This window comes from Alnus glutinosa, chromosome 11 (genome assembly GCF_958979055.1).
Source record: "Alnus glutinosa chromosome 11, dhAlnGlut1.1, whole genome shotgun sequence".
In the NCBI taxonomy this organism is placed as follows: domain Eukaryota; kingdom Viridiplantae; phylum Streptophyta; class Magnoliopsida; order Fagales; family Betulaceae; genus Alnus; species Alnus glutinosa.
Genome location: NC_084896.1, coordinates 28,003,113 through 28,021,704, shown reverse-complemented (window position 1 = coordinate 28,021,704; position 18,592 = coordinate 28,003,113). Strand labels below are relative to the sequence as shown.

General features: G+C 34.8%; 2 protein-coding genes across 2 annotated transcripts; both read right to left on the bottom strand.

Annotated features, from left to right (window-relative positions):
- Window positions 1–705: 705 nt before the first annotated feature.
- On the bottom strand, window positions 706–7,745 carry LOC133882671 (uncharacterized). Its single transcript, XM_062321876.1, has 8 exons — window positions 7,484–7,745; window positions 5,932–6,000; window positions 5,125–5,244; window positions 4,296–4,378; window positions 4,096–4,171; window positions 1,546–1,731; window positions 1,205–1,333; window positions 706–1,099 (listed from the first exon to the last, which is right to left on the bottom strand). Exons 1-8 carry the CDS (start codon window positions 7,565–7,567, stop codon window positions 935–937), a joined length of 912 nt encoding a protein of 303 aa, XP_062177860.1. The 5' UTR covers window positions 7,568–7,745; the 3' UTR covers window positions 706–934.
- Window positions 7,746–13,574: 5,829 nt separating this feature from the next.
- Window positions 13,575–18,335, bottom strand: LOC133882554 (protein NRT1/ PTR FAMILY 4.3-like). The gene is made up of 5 exons (XM_062321756.1): window positions 18,092–18,335; window positions 17,509–17,726; window positions 16,521–16,961; window positions 15,501–15,643; window positions 13,575–14,635 (listed from the first exon to the last, which is right to left on the bottom strand). Exons 1-5 carry the CDS (start codon window positions 18,186–18,188, stop codon window positions 13,750–13,752), a joined length of 1,785 nt encoding a protein of 594 aa, XP_062177740.1. The 5' UTR covers window positions 18,189–18,335; the 3' UTR covers window positions 13,575–13,749.
- Between the last annotated feature and the right edge of the window lie 257 nt (window positions 18,336–18,592).

Here is an 18,592-nt window from a genome sequence, read left to right as displayed (position 1 = left end):
GTGGGTTGGCTTCAAGCGGTTTGCAGGTTGATTTATGGAAGAATTTTAATGCGCATATTTAAAGATCTGTTCTTTGTTCTAATACAGAACTGATCTTTTGTATCTATTCTCTGCTCGAAATAAAAAGGATCTATTCATCTTAGACTGAAGACAAAGATGAACAGTCTATAACGAAAAAATGAAGAGGGAGGAACACAAAGATGATCTGTTTGGAAAACAGATCTCTGTTCTTTGCCCAGGAGGCCATTTTCAATTCTAAAATTTCAGGGGCGAAGTCGGATTGAAAATCACCTCCGTCACTGGAGAAGGATTTCAGAAGACCACTTTCGGTGTCCAGCCTGATGATGCCCAGGACCTGAACTCTCTAAATCCTCCATTTCCTCCAGTCCACCATTTTGATATGCCCCCTCCCTCCCCTTTCACTTTTCCCTCCTACCCTCTTCATCCCTTCCTCCACTTCCAAACAAACAAAGTGAGGGTGTTGCAACTTGCAAGGATGGTCTGAATCGTTAGTTTTGGCCTATGACATATAGCGGCTACACTATTTGCCTTGTTTGCAGATGGCCAAATCTCGCATCAAGCATATATAATTTGAAACAACTTTTTACCCCAATTGGAATCCAGCTCACTGGGCGGTTTTGAAACAACTTTTGGCTTCATTTTTAATGGAGAGAGAGAGAGAGAGAGAGAGAGAGAGAGAGAGTATAACAGCAACAAGAACCATCTGAGAAGAGGAGATTTGTTTCATTCAAACACCGCCTCCCAAAGTTTTACTCCATGCCTAAAGATCGAATTGCCAAAAAAAAAAAAAAAAAAGAAGAAAGAAGAAAAGAAAAGAAAAGTTTCTCCTTGCACGATCAGGTACATTTTGTTGAAGATTCGATAGTTCAGCACGGAGCTAGATTAAGTAGATACAGAGCAAGTGGGGAAACTCTTAACCTTCATCAGCCTCAACAGTCGCTCCCTTGAGATGTAAGTGCTTTTCCCTCTTCTGAAACTCTGTCAAACCCTTTCCACTTCCAGTCACGCCAACCTTACCAAATGGGTCTTCAGGAGACTTGAAAATGCTCTCCCGCTTGCGCCCGGAAAAGAAACCAATCTGACAATGTAAACAGCAAAATAACAAATTAGGGTGTACAAAGAATAACATACACTCACTAATATAGTGAGTGTATCAAAATGTAAAAATCTCTGAGAAATGTACCTTCTTAGTCTTGCCTTTGGTTGTTTGGAACTGCTGCCAGGCATTCTGCCGCTTATTCTGTGTTACTTCGAGTTGCTCCAGCCGCATCTTTGACTTAAAAGCATGTATCTTCTTACGCTTGGCAGTTTTCTGCAAGGGTCATAGTTAGCAAGCATATAATTATGCATCATAAATATTACTGGTGGAGTGAAGAAACAAAGTTATAAGAACCATATAACTATTGTGACAAATTTGTTTAAGCCTATCAAATATCAGAAAACTAAAGATATCAGACTGAGCAAAAACAATTGTACGCTCCAGTTATCATTGTTCTTTAGTTGTAAGTAGCATGCACAACTTACCACATCCTCTGGGTCAGTAGGATCTATACGAAGCTTCGCTGGTAAACTCCGTGATTGGAAGTCCACGGAAGCAGCTAGCGCAATCTTACGTTTGATAGCTTGCTTGGTAGCTTCAGCCACTCTCTCAGCTTCCGCCAAAGTATTGACAACACCCTCTTGAATTGGCCTTACGTTGGCAGGATCCACCTGGAATTAGCAACTGTGAGTAACATCCAATACTGCTGTTGATCTAAGTCCTAATCTATTCAAAATAATATTCGACTTACAAATTTCAGGTGAAAAGATGGAAACTAATAATATCTGAACAGGCTAGTATGCAATGGCAAAGAGAAGACCAATATCTATAAAATGGATTCACAATCTCATGCATTGACTTAAAGATAAGTTTGATAACGAAAAATAAATTAAAGTTTATCCTGTTTAAATTTTATATGGATGAAGAAGCAATTGATCGAACTTTTAACAGAAGCTAACCTTTTTTTTGGGGAGGGAGGGCTAGAAGGCGTTTTACAGCATTTCAAGGATAGTTTCAAGAAGGCAGTATAGTTAATCAATTATCTATTTTAACTAGATAATTGATTAACTATCTAATTAAAATAGATAACTGAAATGTCAAAAATAGTTATTGCATTTGACGTGTCATTTACAATCCTCATATGAGAACCTGCAACATCAATGAGATACTCATTCCTTTTTTTTATGGAGAACTTCACTTAAGGTTACCAAACTATCGGCCTATTTGACTTAAGGGTACTGAACTTCAAAACGTTTCAAACTAGGATATCCAATTTTCAAAACGTCTCAATAATAAGTTTTCCGTTAGGATTTGCTGTTAAATCCTGCCAAAATTTCTAAAATACTCATCATGTTTTTTTAGGAAAAAAGAAAAAAAAAATTGTTAAGAATTAAGTGTTGGTAAGAATTTAACAAAATTTGGAAAAATACCCATGTCTGAATCTTAGAAATATTTTATAAATTTTTTTTAAAAAAAAAAACACGGGCATATTGAAAATTTTGGCAGAATTTAACAGCAAATCCTAACGGAGTACCTATTATTGAGACGTTTTGAAAATTTGATACCCTAGTTTGAGATGTTTTGAAGTTCAATTCCTTTAAGTTAAATATGCCAATAATTCGGTACCCTCGAGTGAAGTTTTCCCTTTTTTTTAATAAGTCAATGACATACTCATTCATAAGAAAGTGTAGAAGAGTTGTTTCATGCACCCATGCATCCCTAACAATATCACACAATAAAAACAGGCTAGTGACATCCCACCTATGAAAATTTAACATCTACACTTTTTCCTATTTGCAAAGGGTTGCTCTAGCAAATGGTATATGGATCTAATCAGCTATTCACATATTATCACAATTGGATATTTCCTTTCATAATTTAATAAGTTCTCTAATTGCCCAAAAAAAGTGTTACCTACTTATCATTTGGAAAATCCTTTCCTCCACAACAAATTTCATTTTGTCTCATATCTGAAAAAATTGTAACAATTGACACTGTATAGGATGAGGCATGGGAGAAAAATATAGATGGCCCACAGAAGTCACTTAAATAAGAGCATCATCAGCTATCATCCTCTGAATGCTCTATCATAAAAAGTTCGTTATACAACCACTTGGCAAAGAAAAAGAGGATTTGATACTGGTGGAAATGATTCTGCCAAGTGGTTACAATAAGAATAATGACAACAAGATGACTACAGTGAAGATGGTATTGCAATGAAGGTAAAGATGACAATGTAGTGGTTGCCAATGGCTGTACATCATACTAAAGGTGGTATTAATGGTAGAGCCATTGTAGTGGAGTTCATGAGAGACAAGGGACAGGGGCTTGTTGTGGTTATGATGATTGCTTTCAGAAAATTACAATTGTATGATTGCATTAAAGAAGGCTAAAAAATGGAAAAGAAGAAGTAATAGTTCAAGGCAAAATGGATCAAAAACAAAAAAAAAAAATGAAGTGCCAGCTAATGTAGCTGTTAAAGTTTCATGATGTTATAAAAAACTTCAGATTCAATTCCGCCTTCCCAAGGTAGCAAAGGTATAAGGAATGGGGGAGGGCTCTCCTAAGCCTGTATAGCACATGGGACCAAGTGATGTATTGTATCAAATGAAAAAGAGGGTAAATATGCTAACGGCAGCAAGCCGACTAATCTCCCCAAAATCCATGATTGAGTGGCCTCCAATTTTTGACACACATGTTATGGCACTTGCTGCATGTTGAATAGCAACACTAAATAAAAGCTTCATAATATAAAGAACATCATCTGGAAAAAGGTGATATTCAAAGATTAAAGATCTTGAGCTAGCTAAGATCTTGAATGTTTTCACAATGTTGCATAATGTCTTATATTAAGCTATGAAAATCTGGGCAAGCAATTTTGTTAAAAGACAAGCTTCACATTTCCTGATAAAAAATTTGAACAACAAATGTAAATGCTACTGGCAAGCCGGATGCAACATGATGAGGATAGAGTAAGAGGACACATTAAGGAACAAGGACTTAATGATTCAAAACTGTGGGTACAGAAATCATACCTCTTCTCTGTTCCCCCATCCATCATAGCAAATATGAAATCCATTTGGAGTATGTGCCTCAATTGTTCCATCATACCTGAACATTCAACTAATCAAACACAGGAAAGAACAGGTAAAACAAATGGACAAAAAAAAAAAAAAAAATGATCGTAATTTCAATGAAATTCAGACATCTCGATTTTATTTTATTTTTCACATACCACTCCCCATCTTCACTCCAAACAGCTTGAACTCTAGTGCCAATGGGAAAGTTTGCGTGATAATCAGACATGATTCCCAAGTCCTACATTGGGGGGGGGGGAGGATATTATCACCAGAGAAAGTAAGGAAGTACCAACAGAACCAAAAACACAACAAAATAAATAGCCAACATGTATTTACCATCAAAATCAAGAAAAAAACAGTAAATGTTGGATGAACAGTTTGGCAATCACAAAAAGTAATAAAGGACAGTAGGGAATCAATGCAAAGCGATAGATGAGAATATGCACATGTCCTCAGCTGCAACAATAGTATGAAGCAAGGACAATATCCCCATTGTGTAGCCCCACACCAGCCATATTTGATAGTTTGTTCCAACAATAACATTGCAATGGGTTGATTGCAAATAAATTCAAGGCACATAATGCCTTTATTGTGCACACAAAATACAATACACAACACCATGTTATATCATTATGCGTAACAGCACATTCTTGTGAAACAAAAAGTATCCACCCCCCAGAACCAAAGTTGAGACTCTAAGTAATAGGCAAACAATAAAATTGGAGGAAAAATTAAGAATAACACAAAGTAACTACTCATATAGTCTCTGAATTTCATAGTCAGACACTGAATTTCTAACCACTATATCCTTTTAAACTCGATTTAAAAAACAGAACTTCTATATTTTACATAGAAGCCAAATCCAGAAGTTACATTTAAAAAATTCCCCATTCTAACGTAACTTCTGCCTTCATGAGGAAACAAAGCACATTTTCCACCCAAGAACCAAACACAAAAATAAATCAAAAAGATGTAGATTTTTACCATTTTGTTACCCTTAGACTGGAGCAAACTTGGGGACACCCTGCCACTAGTCCCAATATCTGATCCAGAAATATCATTTTGCTTTGCAGTTGCAAGGAGTTCTTCCGTCAAAGCAATCACCTGCATCAACACACCTTTAGCCCTAACTCAAAATTCACACAAAAATACATATGAACATTCATACTATTAGTAAGACCATAAGGCCAAATTAACGTCATATTTCGAACTTAGAATCTCAGTGTGAACATCTGAAATCAGGTGAGAGGGAGAGAGCAGGCTGGCCATCATGACACATAGCACACCTGCACAGGAACCAAGATAGAAGTGATGTGCATCTTGATGAAATTCTCAATTGCCACATATAGATCCAAATAACTTTCTCATTATCCACAGGGTTCCCATCTCTGAAGTATACGGACCTTATTTAACATAAAAATCACCCTCACCTTTTCAGTCCTGAAACGAAAAATAAACCTCCACATGTGCCATTAGAGGTTAATTGATGTTGCTTTTGTGAGCAACATTTTGATTCCTTCAAAAGAGAGAGGGTAGAGAAATAAAAGAAAGAAAGTTGCACAAAAGACTAGACATCCAATGAACAACATCTGTTGTTGGTTAAGTGGCCCTAGTGTTTGACAGAGGTTGACTCCATTTCTAAAAACAATCATTCAAATCTTAAGTGCCAGACTAGGGATAAAGAGAACCCATACATATAAAATTATAAGGGATCATATATATATTGAAGCAAATTTTATAAAGAATTAAAAAAGAAAAACCAAAAGAATACAACTATAATACAAGAACTACCTCTTTAAGCTCCCTTTCCATGTCCACATATTCGGAGTTTCCAGGATCATCAACCAAAAGCTGTCTGACCTGTTCCACAGGTGATGTAAATGTTATTACACAAATAACATATGGACAACAATATATAGAATCCATCAGCCCTCAACCTACAGCATATATTTAGTTATTAAAAAAGAATCTTACAAACTGGGCAGGCAAGCTTTTGGGAACATGGAAAAGAAGAATAGTAAACCAACTTATTTACATTAAACTTTGATGCTCAACATTTTATCAAAACATTTCATATGGAGATGTTAAAAGGCATCCCAACTGCATGGTCATTACAAATTTACAACCACAGCCTATAACACCAGTTTCCTGATCCTTTAAAGACAAAAGATTTCCTGACCACAAAGAATCAGAAACTCCCATTCAGTGTTTCACAAGCAGCAGCAATTGCGTAGCCAATTATGCCTTCTTTTCGTTTCCATTACTTTTCTATTAACATAAGTACCATTATCATTTTTTTTCTCTGGTAACCAATAATGCATTAAGGAAATCCAAGAGAGGACAGTACCAATTATAATGAATGCATACAAATGGACCCCATTAAGCATGATGTCCAAAGTTTTGTATATATAAATATATATATTTTGGGTTCTTGACTTGCAATACAAGGACAACTAGCATGTTATGTCAGTTGTTATAGATTTTTTTTTTTTCATAAGTAATTAACCAATCTCATTGAAAGCGTAAAGTGCTTCTAGAAAGAGCAAAACAATCAAGGAAGTCACTATAACTAATCGACGGAGGAGACACATACGCCGCCGTCAATGTAAGTTGTAATAGATGTCAATAGGAAAGTGGCATTGACATCACAAAACCTCCATAACTGAAATTCTAATTGACGCAGGCAAGATTTAGGTCTCTAAATTAGAAGAGAATCATAAAATGGCAGGAATAATACTTGTAAAATTTTGTCTTTCTAAACATCATCCTTAAAGAGGCATCAAACCATGTTACTACGCAACACAGAGCATTGAACTATAAATTTAAGAAAACATGTCTATATTGGGTTCTCTATCTGTGTTTAAATTTCAGAAACAGTAAGGATAGTGTACAAGAAGATTTTAAGGCAAAATAGATTCGTCCGAAGAACAGAAAATTGATTTTCCTTTATAAGTACTCATAGAGAAAAATGAGACTTGAGTCAGTTATAGTTGTGCTGCACTTAGCTCGTCTTTTCTCGGTGACAAAAAAATAAAGAATTTTTATTTTATTTTTAAATTCGTTTCTCTTCTTTTCTTCTAGTTTCTCCGCTACCAAACACAACATGCACATAAAACAAAAAGAGGTGTTTGCTTCCAAAAGTAGAAAAGCAAAATTTACAGAAAATGAAAACAATTGAAAACCGTAATTTGAAAAAAAAATTAAGCGAATTCGAAACCTTCAAGCATGAAACCTAATCGAGACCATATATAATCGACAGAGGAATTTTTTTTTTTTTTTCAAAAAAAAATTCAAATTCGAGAGACTAAATTTTTTAAAATAAATAAATAAAAATAAGAGGCACCTGATGAAGCTGATCCTCGTAGGTCGCGAGATTTGAGGCCAACTCTTCTATGCTCACCTCTTCTCCTCCTCCTCCTCCTTGCATTTTTTCTAAATTTTCTTTTGATTTTCAATATCAATATCAATTTCAAATTTTCAATTTTTTTTTTAATTCAAACAATTATTCTCTGATAGAAAGAATTTGTACAAGAAACGCAAATAAGAGACGAGAACGCGAAAGAAGAACGATGAAAGCACAAACCACAAACCCTTTCTCCAACATCTACAGGGAGAGGGGTCGGACTTTAGACGCAACAAATGGGCCTGTCTTGGGCCTGCCTTTCGGATCTTGTTTCTTTTAAGATAAACATCCATTTATGTAAATTCTGATATCTTCTTTTTGACAATTTTGCTCATCACTTTTCTATTCTTTTTTTTTTTTCTTTTTCTTTTTCTTTTTCTTTTTTCTATTCAAATATGGGAAAAGGGGGAAAGGGGACAATTTTGCTTATCACTTGACTTTATATGGTCTAGTATATTTATTTGATTTAGGTTTGGATTTCAATTAAGAACTTATTTGGTGATTCATAAGTTCTAATCTCACCATTTAGATAAGCTTTGCACTAATCATTTGCGTATGTAATTTTTGACATGCAGCTCGTATTTTGATATAAACCTTAATTAGGATTGTAACAGCCTATAGGTCGTTAACATTATGATTTGATCACAAAATTGAAATTTACTCGATTCTATATTCGACGAGCTGTGTTCAATTTTATATTTGACGTGATGGTGACTCTGATACCAAATGATACAAACTTTAGGTAGAACTCGTCTTTTAAAAAAAACTAGTTTCCAAGGGAATGGTGCCCATGAAAAATTGTACTTAAGCAATGTGTTTTAGTGAGCCCATAATATATAACATGTTGAAATTCTACTCAACCCAAAAGCTTAAGACTATAGGTTTCGGCCCAACTATGTTATATTTCCTATGTGGGATACAATAATTTCTACAATTACACGTGTATTCTCAACAATTTTCGCCTCACCTGTAATTTCATCACCACATTGCTCTACACTCGCCCTCAAATAAAAGGATTTTTTTTTTTTAATTAATCTTATGGGCCTTCTCCGAGTTCACTTGTATGTGTGCTACATTTTATCCCTACTTCATGTACTCCCCCTGTTCACACATGCATCTTGCACATTTGTCCCTACTCTCGGGATCTTTGATACCGTATACCATCATTGGCTCTGATATTACTTGCTATGGTAATTGATACCTTGGAGAGTTTTAACGAATCCATAATATAACATGTTAAGACATCACTTAATTTAAAAGTTTAATCCTTTTAGATTTAGGTCCAACTTTACTATATTAATCACTTATACTTATAATATTTTTCTAACTTAAAACTCAAATCTTTTTACACCGACATGCGTATACTCAACACCATATATATATATATATATATATATATATATAAAACGTACATCACAAATAAAACTAATTAATATACATTTCGTTGTCAAACCATGAAAACATGAATGGGTTCTTCAATCTAGGAGGTTGTGATACATTGTGATGTCTCTTTCACTTATCTCTTATGAGTCTAAATGTGTTGCACTCCTATTGGTATAACTTTTGGTGGAAATAAAAAGATCATTTCACAATAGCTTTTGCAAAAACTCGTACGTATACACTAACCAAGAGTCTCACTTAAGACCAATTACTTTACTCAAAGGCCTCCATATCCATTATCCGATCAAAAAGTTACCAATATTTAATCAACTCTTAGTTCAAATAATTAATTAATCAATGCCTTTTCTTCAAACGAAAAAAATAAATCAATTTTAAAATAGAAGATATATTTTTCAGTTTGAAATTGTACATCCAATAATTCACGCATGATATATATATAAGGGGCCAACCATTTATGAACTCGTTTTGCATGGATACCAAATGATAGAAAGATTCAAAAGAGCAAGAGGCCAAGAGAGAGCTATATTATATATATATATGGAAGGATGTGGTACGAAGAGACTTGCAGCGATGATGATGGTGCTTATAACACTCATGCTAGTTGTAGCGGCCGAAGGTGAGATCGGTACCTGTTTTGCGCTGAAAAGTGTGATTCTAAATACAAAGGATGGCGACTCCATTTGGAGATGTACATGAAACATATTGCTAATTGTATGGAAAAATGCATAAAGCGTTACTCTTCTTAGTATGATCTGATCATCATATATATGTAAGAAGAATAGGAAACAAATTATTCTCTTGAGTTTAAACTGATTGTACGTATGCTGTGAATTTCATTATCTTACCATTATTTTGTATTTAATTATCTTATTTTTATTCTAACACTCCTCCTAACTTTAAATGATGATCTCCGTGAGTTGAAAGACATGATACTGAAAACATTGTTAAGATTTGGACAGCTCTTGACAATTCATGAGCATGAGCTGATTAGATATCATGTGCTATAGCTTTATTAGCTTTACGTGTATTTGCCATTGGGGTTTTGTTTTTTTGGGGTTAAATACCTTACACACTCTTGTAGTTTAAAAACTTTAATTTTTGCCCCATGAATTTTTATTTTTATCATACGAAGTACATGTGTTATAGGAAAAGGCGGAAATGGTACATCCGTTCATTTTTCCATCCAAAACTAACGTCCCGTCATGTCATTCTAAACGTGTCAGCGTACCTGAGTGACACCTGTCCCCAGAGCCATGTCAGCGCTAATGTGACTACTTTTTTTTTTTTTTTTTTTTCAAGTCCTTAAAATTATATATATATAAAAAAATAAAAAAAAAACAAATCAAAAAATATATATTCTAGAGGTGACTCAACCATCCTTTTGGGCCGAACCACCCCCATTTGGCTCGAGCCACCCCCATTTGGCCTGGGGTTGGCTGGTCTAGGGGTGGTTTGGCCACCCCTAAGTGCCAAAACCTATCTTCTTTTTCTTTTTTTTTTTTAATCCACTTTTGCCCCTAGGGTGGCCGAACCACCCCCAATGGCCAAATGGTGGTGGCCCACCCCCATGTGGCCCAAAGCCACACCTAGAATTTTTTTTTTTTTTTCTTTTTTTTTTTTCTTTAGTAGTCCTTAAAATAATATATATATATATATATAGTAACCGCGTTAGCGCTGATATGGCTTTGGAGGTAAGTGTCGTATAAGTACGCCAATAAGTGTTGGATGATATGATGGGACGTTAGTTTGGGACGGAAAAATGAACAGAGGTACTATTTTCGTCTTTTCTCATAGTATAGGTACCTCTTATGATAAAAATGAAAACTCATGGAACAAAAAATAAAGTTTGTAAACCACAAAGGGCAATTAAATATTTAACCCTTTTTTTTTTTAACCTTCATCATGGAAATTAACGAGAATATATCTATCAATTATAAAAAATAAAATAAAAATAAATAAATACAGTGTTGATGAAGAGCAGTACAAAGGAGAAATCCATAAGAATTTCCTAAATGTTTGATTCTCAATGGCATTTGTTTCACTTGGGTTGGGAGTTATGGGCAGGGTAAGGAATCTTCTGGTTTGTAAATATCCCAACATTTGGGCCCAAAAGAGGAATGGATTTGGTTAGCCCACATTAACGCCATGCTTTTGCAGAAGGCACACGCAAGTTATAACCAAGGATATATACTTCGTTAGCTTTGGGCTTGCATGGAATTCCTACTACTTTTCGTGGGCTTGCATGTAACTTCTTTCCATGTATTTCTTCTATTTTTGTTTTCCTGTAATGTTTCTAGTCAGTTTGAACACCTGTTGTTTCCTGTTTTCAGCTCATAAAAAAAAAAAAAAAAAAAAAAAGGGGGGGGGGGGGGGGGACACTTTGTTAAAATATTGATTAAAATAATTTTATTTGCCATTTGTTTATAAATTTAAGTTTTTGAGATTAGTAGCAATTTAACATATTATAAGAGAGTAAATGTATTGAGTTCGAACCTTATTTTTATCATCCACCTCTTATAATCTCAGTTAAATATTGTACGTGTTGGGCCTCATTTATTAATGTAAAGTTTAAACCTACACGTGAAGGTCAAGGATTATTAGAATATTAATTAAATAATTACATAAACTATTTCCTATCAAATAGTCCATGTATTGTCTAGTTTAACACGTGATAGAGTATGTTAAAATATTAATTATTAAGAAATATATATAATTTAGCCCCTGAACTACTATTACGTTTTTATTTACGCCTCTAAACTTTAAAAAGTGACATCAAGGCTTTCATACTATTGTCACGTGTCAAATTAAACATTTTTTCATTTTTCTCTCTAAAATGCCCTTGAAATTATTAAAAAAAAAATTAAAAAATAACCATTTGAAACAAATTAAGGGTGCTAATAAAAAGTAACTATTTGTTTCAAATGGTTATTTTTTTTTAATTTTATTTTTTAATAATTTCAAGGGTATTTTGGAGATGCAAAATTGTCTAATTTGGCACGCACGTGATGGTAGTATGGGAACTCTGATGTCACTTTTTAAAGTTTGAAATTAAAGCGTAAATGAAAACGTGATAATTAATTAACTTCACCATTTCCATTTACTAGAAGTTGGGCAAGTTTGGCATGGATCTTTGTCCATCTTGATCAGCTTTTCTTCATTGATTGCGATCGGCTTCATGTCGATCGGCTTCATGTAGATGAGATGCTCATCAATATCATACTTTTTCTGTCCTTTTAGGACAAAAAATTTGTGGAAGTCTATATGTACCCTTACAACCTATCCTAGCCAAGCCAACCTTCTTATATAGTTGCTAAATTGTTAGAATTTGGCTTGGATTAATTGTATGGATCAAAGTATATATATATTAATTTCCAAGCTCATAGAAAAGTTTTTTCATGGAATTCGATTTCATCGATCCCGACTTCTAGCTTCAACCTCAAACACCACTCACACACACATTTTGTATACAAGATACTCTTAATTATAGGGGGGGAAGCTATTATCAAATATTCCATGACTAGAAGGATATGGAACTCCAGCCTTCATGAGTGGCTGTTTTCCTTGGGGGAGAGGGGGAGGGGGGGGGGGGGCCATGGATGCCGACTTTTAGCGAACAGTTTGATATACATGCACTTGGCGAGTGGTGTTAGGAGGACATGTTTGAGACATGTCTTTTTGTTAAAAGGCACATGATTTGACAAAATGAACATGGAAATGGGAACAACTCCAGCACATTTTGTAATGGATCACACATCTCTCTCTCTCCAAAAGTCACTTTTTCCCCCCCCCCCCCCTTTTTGACTTTATTCATAGAGGCTTCATTATGTTCTATATGCATTCATCACATCATGTTAGTTAGATTTCCTCTAAAGAACACTTCCTTTCTTTCAAGTAACCAAAGCAGTAGCCGGCCACCACTTATATATACATTCCTTTCTTGTCATTCAAAAGAAAGCAATGAGGCCCTCCCCATGATCAAGGAATGACATTGTTGTACAGATAAAGCAGATCCATAAACGCACATAATGCATTTCATGTTCTCAATTGGGTTAGATATAATTCCTCGTAAGAACTTGTGTACACTTAAAAAGTGCATCTCCTTTTCCCACCTTTCTCTTTTGCATTTCCATTAATTTAGTTTATTATCAAAGCATATGTGAAGTCTATCATTCAACAAAATAAGATATATCTAGACCACGAGTAGGAAAAGAGGTAAATTTATTCATATTTTAACATTCTCCCTTACGTATAAGCTCAAATTCTCTTTTAATAAGTAATGCCCAATACATGAAATATTTAATTAAAAATTAAGGTAAAAGTAAGAGATATGGTTCGAACTCAAGACTTCTGCTCTGAAACCTACATATTAAATCACCACTTATCACAAAAGTTTAAGTTGGTAGGAATTGAAGAGGTATATTTAATCATTTAACCATACTTTAACACAGTTTTCTTTTAGTCAGCAATTATCTAGATGAAATACTTTTGTCGATTCCTCTTGTAAATCCTTGTCTCTTAATCCGATAATGTCATTTTTCCCCTTGCCCAATTCTCTTGATCAGTAGTGTGTAGAGAGAGAGAGAGAGAGAAGAATTAAAGAAGAACATGTATCTAGACATTGGCCTTAATGAGAAAACTTAAAGAGTGAGATACATGCATATAGCTTAATTTCTGCCTCCAAGCTAAGGCTCACCAGATCGATGGCATTCTTTTTATAATTATATATACAAAAACTATTAGCCTCGAGAGAGCCCCTTATCCCATTACATAATTTTTGCTATAGGTAACGTGTAGATATATGTGAATTAAGGTATATTATCATCAGCTCCAACGTTTTTGGTATTGTTGAAGCTATAATGGTTATAGTCCTCCGCATGAATCTCAAGGTGGGATGTGCTTGATGAGGTTGAATTGCTAGAATACCACCTCGACCAAAAGATATAGTTGAGGAAGTTGAGGAAGCTGAGGGCTGCCAGCAGCCAATAGAAAAGATCTAGCCTGTCTTTGTTCAGATCATTTTCATGGAGCCAACCGCCATTTGAGGAGCTTGAGGTGATCTTGTTCACCATTGAAACCAACAAGGAGCTCAGAAAAAACCCAAATGAGTATGAGCAATATGTCATGGCTGTTAAGAATGCTTGCATCCCTTTCAAGGATTGTTTGTAAAAGAACTCGATGAGGCCTACAGCTGTAAACATTTCGGAGAATCCAAAGATTAAGAATTGTGGGGTGATCCAAAAAATGGATAATGTTTTATCTGAATCCCTTCTCTTTTTCTCCATAATGGCAGCTGCAACCATTGAAAATGTTGCGACAAAGAGGCCAAATCCAATCCGCTGTAAAGGGGAGATGCCGGATTCGTGGCCTGTGATTTTTCTGGCAAAGGGGACGAAGAAAGTGTCGTAGAGGGGGACTACAAAGATGAGCATTATGTATGGGATGGCTTGAAGTGAAGCTGGTGGGATGTGGAAGGATTTGGTGAGTTGGGTGTCCATTGCACTTCCTTGTTGAACTGAGAATGTTTGGAGTTGAGCTAAAATGGTGTTGAAAATAATGGTGCATGCAAAGATGGGAACAACTGAGATCAGAATCTTCACTTGATTCACTTGGGTAACGCTGCACAATCTCCATGGGCTTTCCTTCGTATGAGGCCTCCCATCTTGGATTTTCAGGCAAGCCTTGTCCAAGAACCTGATTATTTTTACCAAATTAATTGCACGTTAAAAAAAAAAAAATAGGGATATTAAAATTTAAATTTTGTTATTTGAGATGGTCAAAAATTGCGGAACTTGCAGCAATTATGCCATTATATCGATCCTCGAGCTTGACGAAGACTTAGAAAAGTGAAAATAAAATAAATAAATAAAAAATCATTATTTATTTGACTTTTATTTAATTTGATAACGTACTAGTGAAAATCAGTTTTTAATAATTTTTCTTTTTATAAGTGTTGATTTAATAGCTAATTTTTACTTCTATATTATTAAGTTGTATGACAGTTGTATAGCAATTTACTAAATAGTATTATTCAAAAGAAAGATATTAGATAATAACCAGATTTTTTTTTTTCATGGGCTAGCTAGATAATAATTAGGTGCAATAAGAGCGGTTAATTACATGTATAATGTGCAATTCTTATAAAAGAAAGTTGAACTCTATCCTACTTAGATAGGAGCTCAAGTTTTGCTCCAACTGTCTTAACACCTGTCTGAATTAAGGTCGGGTGCTCTTTCTTATGAGCGGCCAATTACATAATGATGAATGCAGATGTTTGAACATGTTAAAAAGTTAGAAAAATAATTTTTTTACAACTCAAATTAATGCACAATTTTTATACAATCCAAGACATATCGGTGGAACTCCCATGCATGACTCCCACTAATATATCCTCAGATATATAAGAATTGTGCATTTGAATTGTGTAACAAACACATCCTTGCTCTTATCCTTATTGTATTTCGTCTTTTCATGTATGATTTGAGAGTGTTTTACAGAGAAAGTCAATATAAGAAGCACAACGAATGAAGGAAAGAAATGGCTCCTCTTTCAAATATACCTGAACTTTTCAGTGTGAAGGAGACTGCCAGTGTCAGACGACAATGTAACATGGTTATTTGGCGCATTGCTTTGGCTTCCGTGAAGTGTTTGTCTATTAGACGGACAAACCTGCTTTCTTTTTGAAAATGCAGCCACAAAAACCTGAAAAGGAAGAAAAAAAAATGGGGAAAAACATAAATTATAAAAAAGAAAAAAAAAAAGAAAAAAAAAAGAAGAGAAGGGGTAAATTGAATGAAATACATAAGACATAACGTAGATTTTTTTTTTTTTTTTTTGGTATGACCCTGAGCTAGCAGATGGTACTTTAAAACCTTATATTATTTATTCATTTTTTGATAAATATTTTATTTATTTATTCAACAACCGCAATCATCAGCATATATGAACAAAATTGCACCCATAATAAGCTGAATCAAACAGTTAAACCCATTATGGAGAACTTTAATAAATTACTAAACACACACATATATATATATATATACCAGAATATGCATTCCAGGTCATAATTGTACAATAAACTCTGAGGAATCGATGAAATTAAATTATTAAATTATTCATAATAGCGAGGTACACATGAAATACATATATGAAAAAATAATAATATATATATATATATATATACTCACACTCCTCTTAATATAATTGCATTCACATCGACAAACGAAAGAATAAAGATATTTTTCACACTTATTTATTATATATTTTTTATTTGTTAACGTAACGTGTTTTAAATGATTTTTCTGCTATTTTTTTAAGTGATTAAAATACTATGTCAGTCGGTGTAAAATTGATGTGAAGAGTGACAATTATTTTTTCAATAAAATCACTTAGAATATGTCACGTCAATCAATATAAAATATGTATGATAATCGAAGGTAAAGATCGAGCAGCATTGTATGAGAACAAATTAAAGATCATGCCGGTGGAAAAAGGAAAAAGAAATTATATATATATATATATATATATAGAGAGAGAGAGAGAGAGAGAGAGAGAGAAAAGAGCACTAAAAAATAATTACTTGAGCAATGGGAGTGAGGATGCTGCCTTGAGGGGGCTTGTTCCGATAATAAAGAGTACCAGAAACCAAGCTGATTAATCCCATAGCCATGGCGACAGCCGAGACTCCAAAGCCTATATCCATCCCAGAATGAGTTTGAACCCACACAAGAATTGTAAGGGCAATAAGTTCACCCACAGAGAAGGCAAAATAGGCAGCATTGAAGTAGGTGGAGAGCTTCTTCAATTGCTTTGGGTTATCTTGGTTGAATTGGTCAGCCCCATGAGCAATCATGTTGGGCTTGACACATCCACTCCCTAATGCCACCAAGTATAGTGCTACAAAGAATATCAAAGCCTTCATGCCCTTTGCTTCTTTACAGTGTTCTCCATCAGTCAGCATGTTGCACGGTGGTGGCTTTAACTGGGGAAGATGAGCTTGAACTGAGAGTAATATGAAACCCTGCACATTCAAATAATAATTTAAAAACAAAAACAAAAACAGGTATAAGAAACGACCATGCATGTTCTCTTTACTGTTCAGTACATATATGGTAGTGCAAAAACCAAAATCATGTTAAAAGAGTAAAAAAGTGTTTTGACAAAGAAATATTATACATATTTTTAAGTTTTAAGTGCTAATTCTATGATGTGGCAATAAAAATTACTTTTAAATATTACGTGTAATTTCAATTGTTATTTAATAATTTTTACTGTCACGTTAAAGAATAAACACTAAAAAGTAGACACTTGCGTGTACTATCAAGAATCTCGACAAGTCAACAGTAAGATTCAGACCAAGACCAGTCCTCCCCACCGGATTATTGATGTCATTGTCGTTGTGCCATGACAGCACTTTCGGTCCTCCAAAAACATCCAATTAATATGCTAAAATCAAGTAATAGGCCAGTGTTGGGCTTACAGCCACTTGTGTGTTGTTGCGGGTTGACTAGTTAGATAGAGAGAGGCAAAAAGAAAAGGTGATGTGAGATAAAGGCAGGCTAGCTTACAGAGAGTTCGACAAAACCAAAGATGAGCATGGTCCAGAAACTCCCAAGATAAGAGTCTGAAAGGTAGCCGCCAAGGAGCGCGAGGAGAAAGACAGTTCCCACAAAGTTTGTCACAGTGTTTGCAGACTTGGACAAAGAGAAGTGCATCTCATTGATCAGATATGTTATGAGGTTGTTCCCAACAGCAGCTATGGCCATTATCTCAAACGATTGTATCCCTGAAAATAATCACACACACAATATAAACTCCCCAAATATATGCATATATAACCAATGCAATAGTAAGTGCAAAAACAACGTTTGAGAGAGAGAGAGAGCGCAATAATACCTTTGGTCAATGCAATATACAAAGTTTAGCTCCAGAACAATAATATTTAGTAGATTGTTATATAACTGTCATACAATTGGGATGACGTGCTAATAAAATCAACATTTAATAAGATTAATTTTTACTGTCACGTTATCATAATAATATGTAAATGAATCATATAACAATCTATTAAATAATATTATTCTATTTTAATACCTACGTATAAAAAAGAAAAGGAAGATGAAAGATGAAGATCAGCAATTGAGCATTTACCAAGAACAAAAGTAGCAGCTTTCATCCCACCATGTTTGGTAGGGTTGGAGGGTCTCCCTCTCCAATCAACAGTGGTCTCTTCACACACTCCAGACATTTCCAAGCTCTCGCCTTTAATTCTGTTCTCTCTCTCCCTCTCCCTCTCTCTCTCTCCCAAAGCTAGCAAAAGAGAAAGAGAGATAGGACTTGCTAGAAGTTATGGAGGTGGGGGTCTTCTTCCTCTCTGCTGAATTTGAGGCAAATGAAGTGGGTTGCTCTTAATTTATAAAGCCAAGCAGAGGTGTTCGGTTCTGTGCAAAATGAAACTTCTGTAAAATTCTAAACCCACACGCACTATGCCCACGTGGAGAACACTTCCAGCAGAAAATGGATAGAGTTGGTGTGCTTTTTTGATGAATGAAGCGTGTGGGTTGCGTTTGTGAGTATAGTTGACATGTGGAGTTGCCTTTTCGGTCCTCTTAATTTGGTGGTCCAAATCGAGCTTTTAATATCTTCTATTCC

What these genes read in the sequence shown, in the direction of transcription:
- LOC133882671 (XM_062321876.1), bottom strand. Translation starts at nt 7,567, where the DNA reads ATGCAAGGAGGAGGAGGAGGAGAAGAGGTGAGCATAGAAGAGTTGGCC. An exon ending in GATGGGGGAACAGAGAAGAG is followed by an intron (nt 1,732 to 4,095) that starts GTATGATTTCTG and finishes TGCTAATTCCAG; the next exon opens with GTGGATCCTGCCAACGTAAG. An exon ending in CTACTGACCCAGAGGATGTG is followed by an intron (nt 1,334 to 1,545) that starts GTAAGTTGTGCA and finishes TGACCCTTGCAG; the next exon opens with AAAACTGCCAAGCGTAAGAA.
- LOC133882554 (XM_062321756.1), bottom strand. Translation starts at nt 18,188, where the DNA reads ATGTCTGGAGTGTGTGAAGAGACCACTGTTGATTGGAGAGGGAGACCC. An exon ending in AGCTGCTACTTTTGTTCTTG is followed by an intron (nt 17,727 to 18,091) that starts GTAAATGCTCAA and finishes GATTATTTTCAG; the next exon opens with GGATACAATCGTTTGAGATA. An exon ending in TTGGTTTTGTCGAACTCTCT is followed by an intron (nt 16,962 to 17,508) that starts GTAAGCTAGCCT and finishes TTGAATGTGCAG; the next exon opens with GGTTTCATATTACTCTCAGT.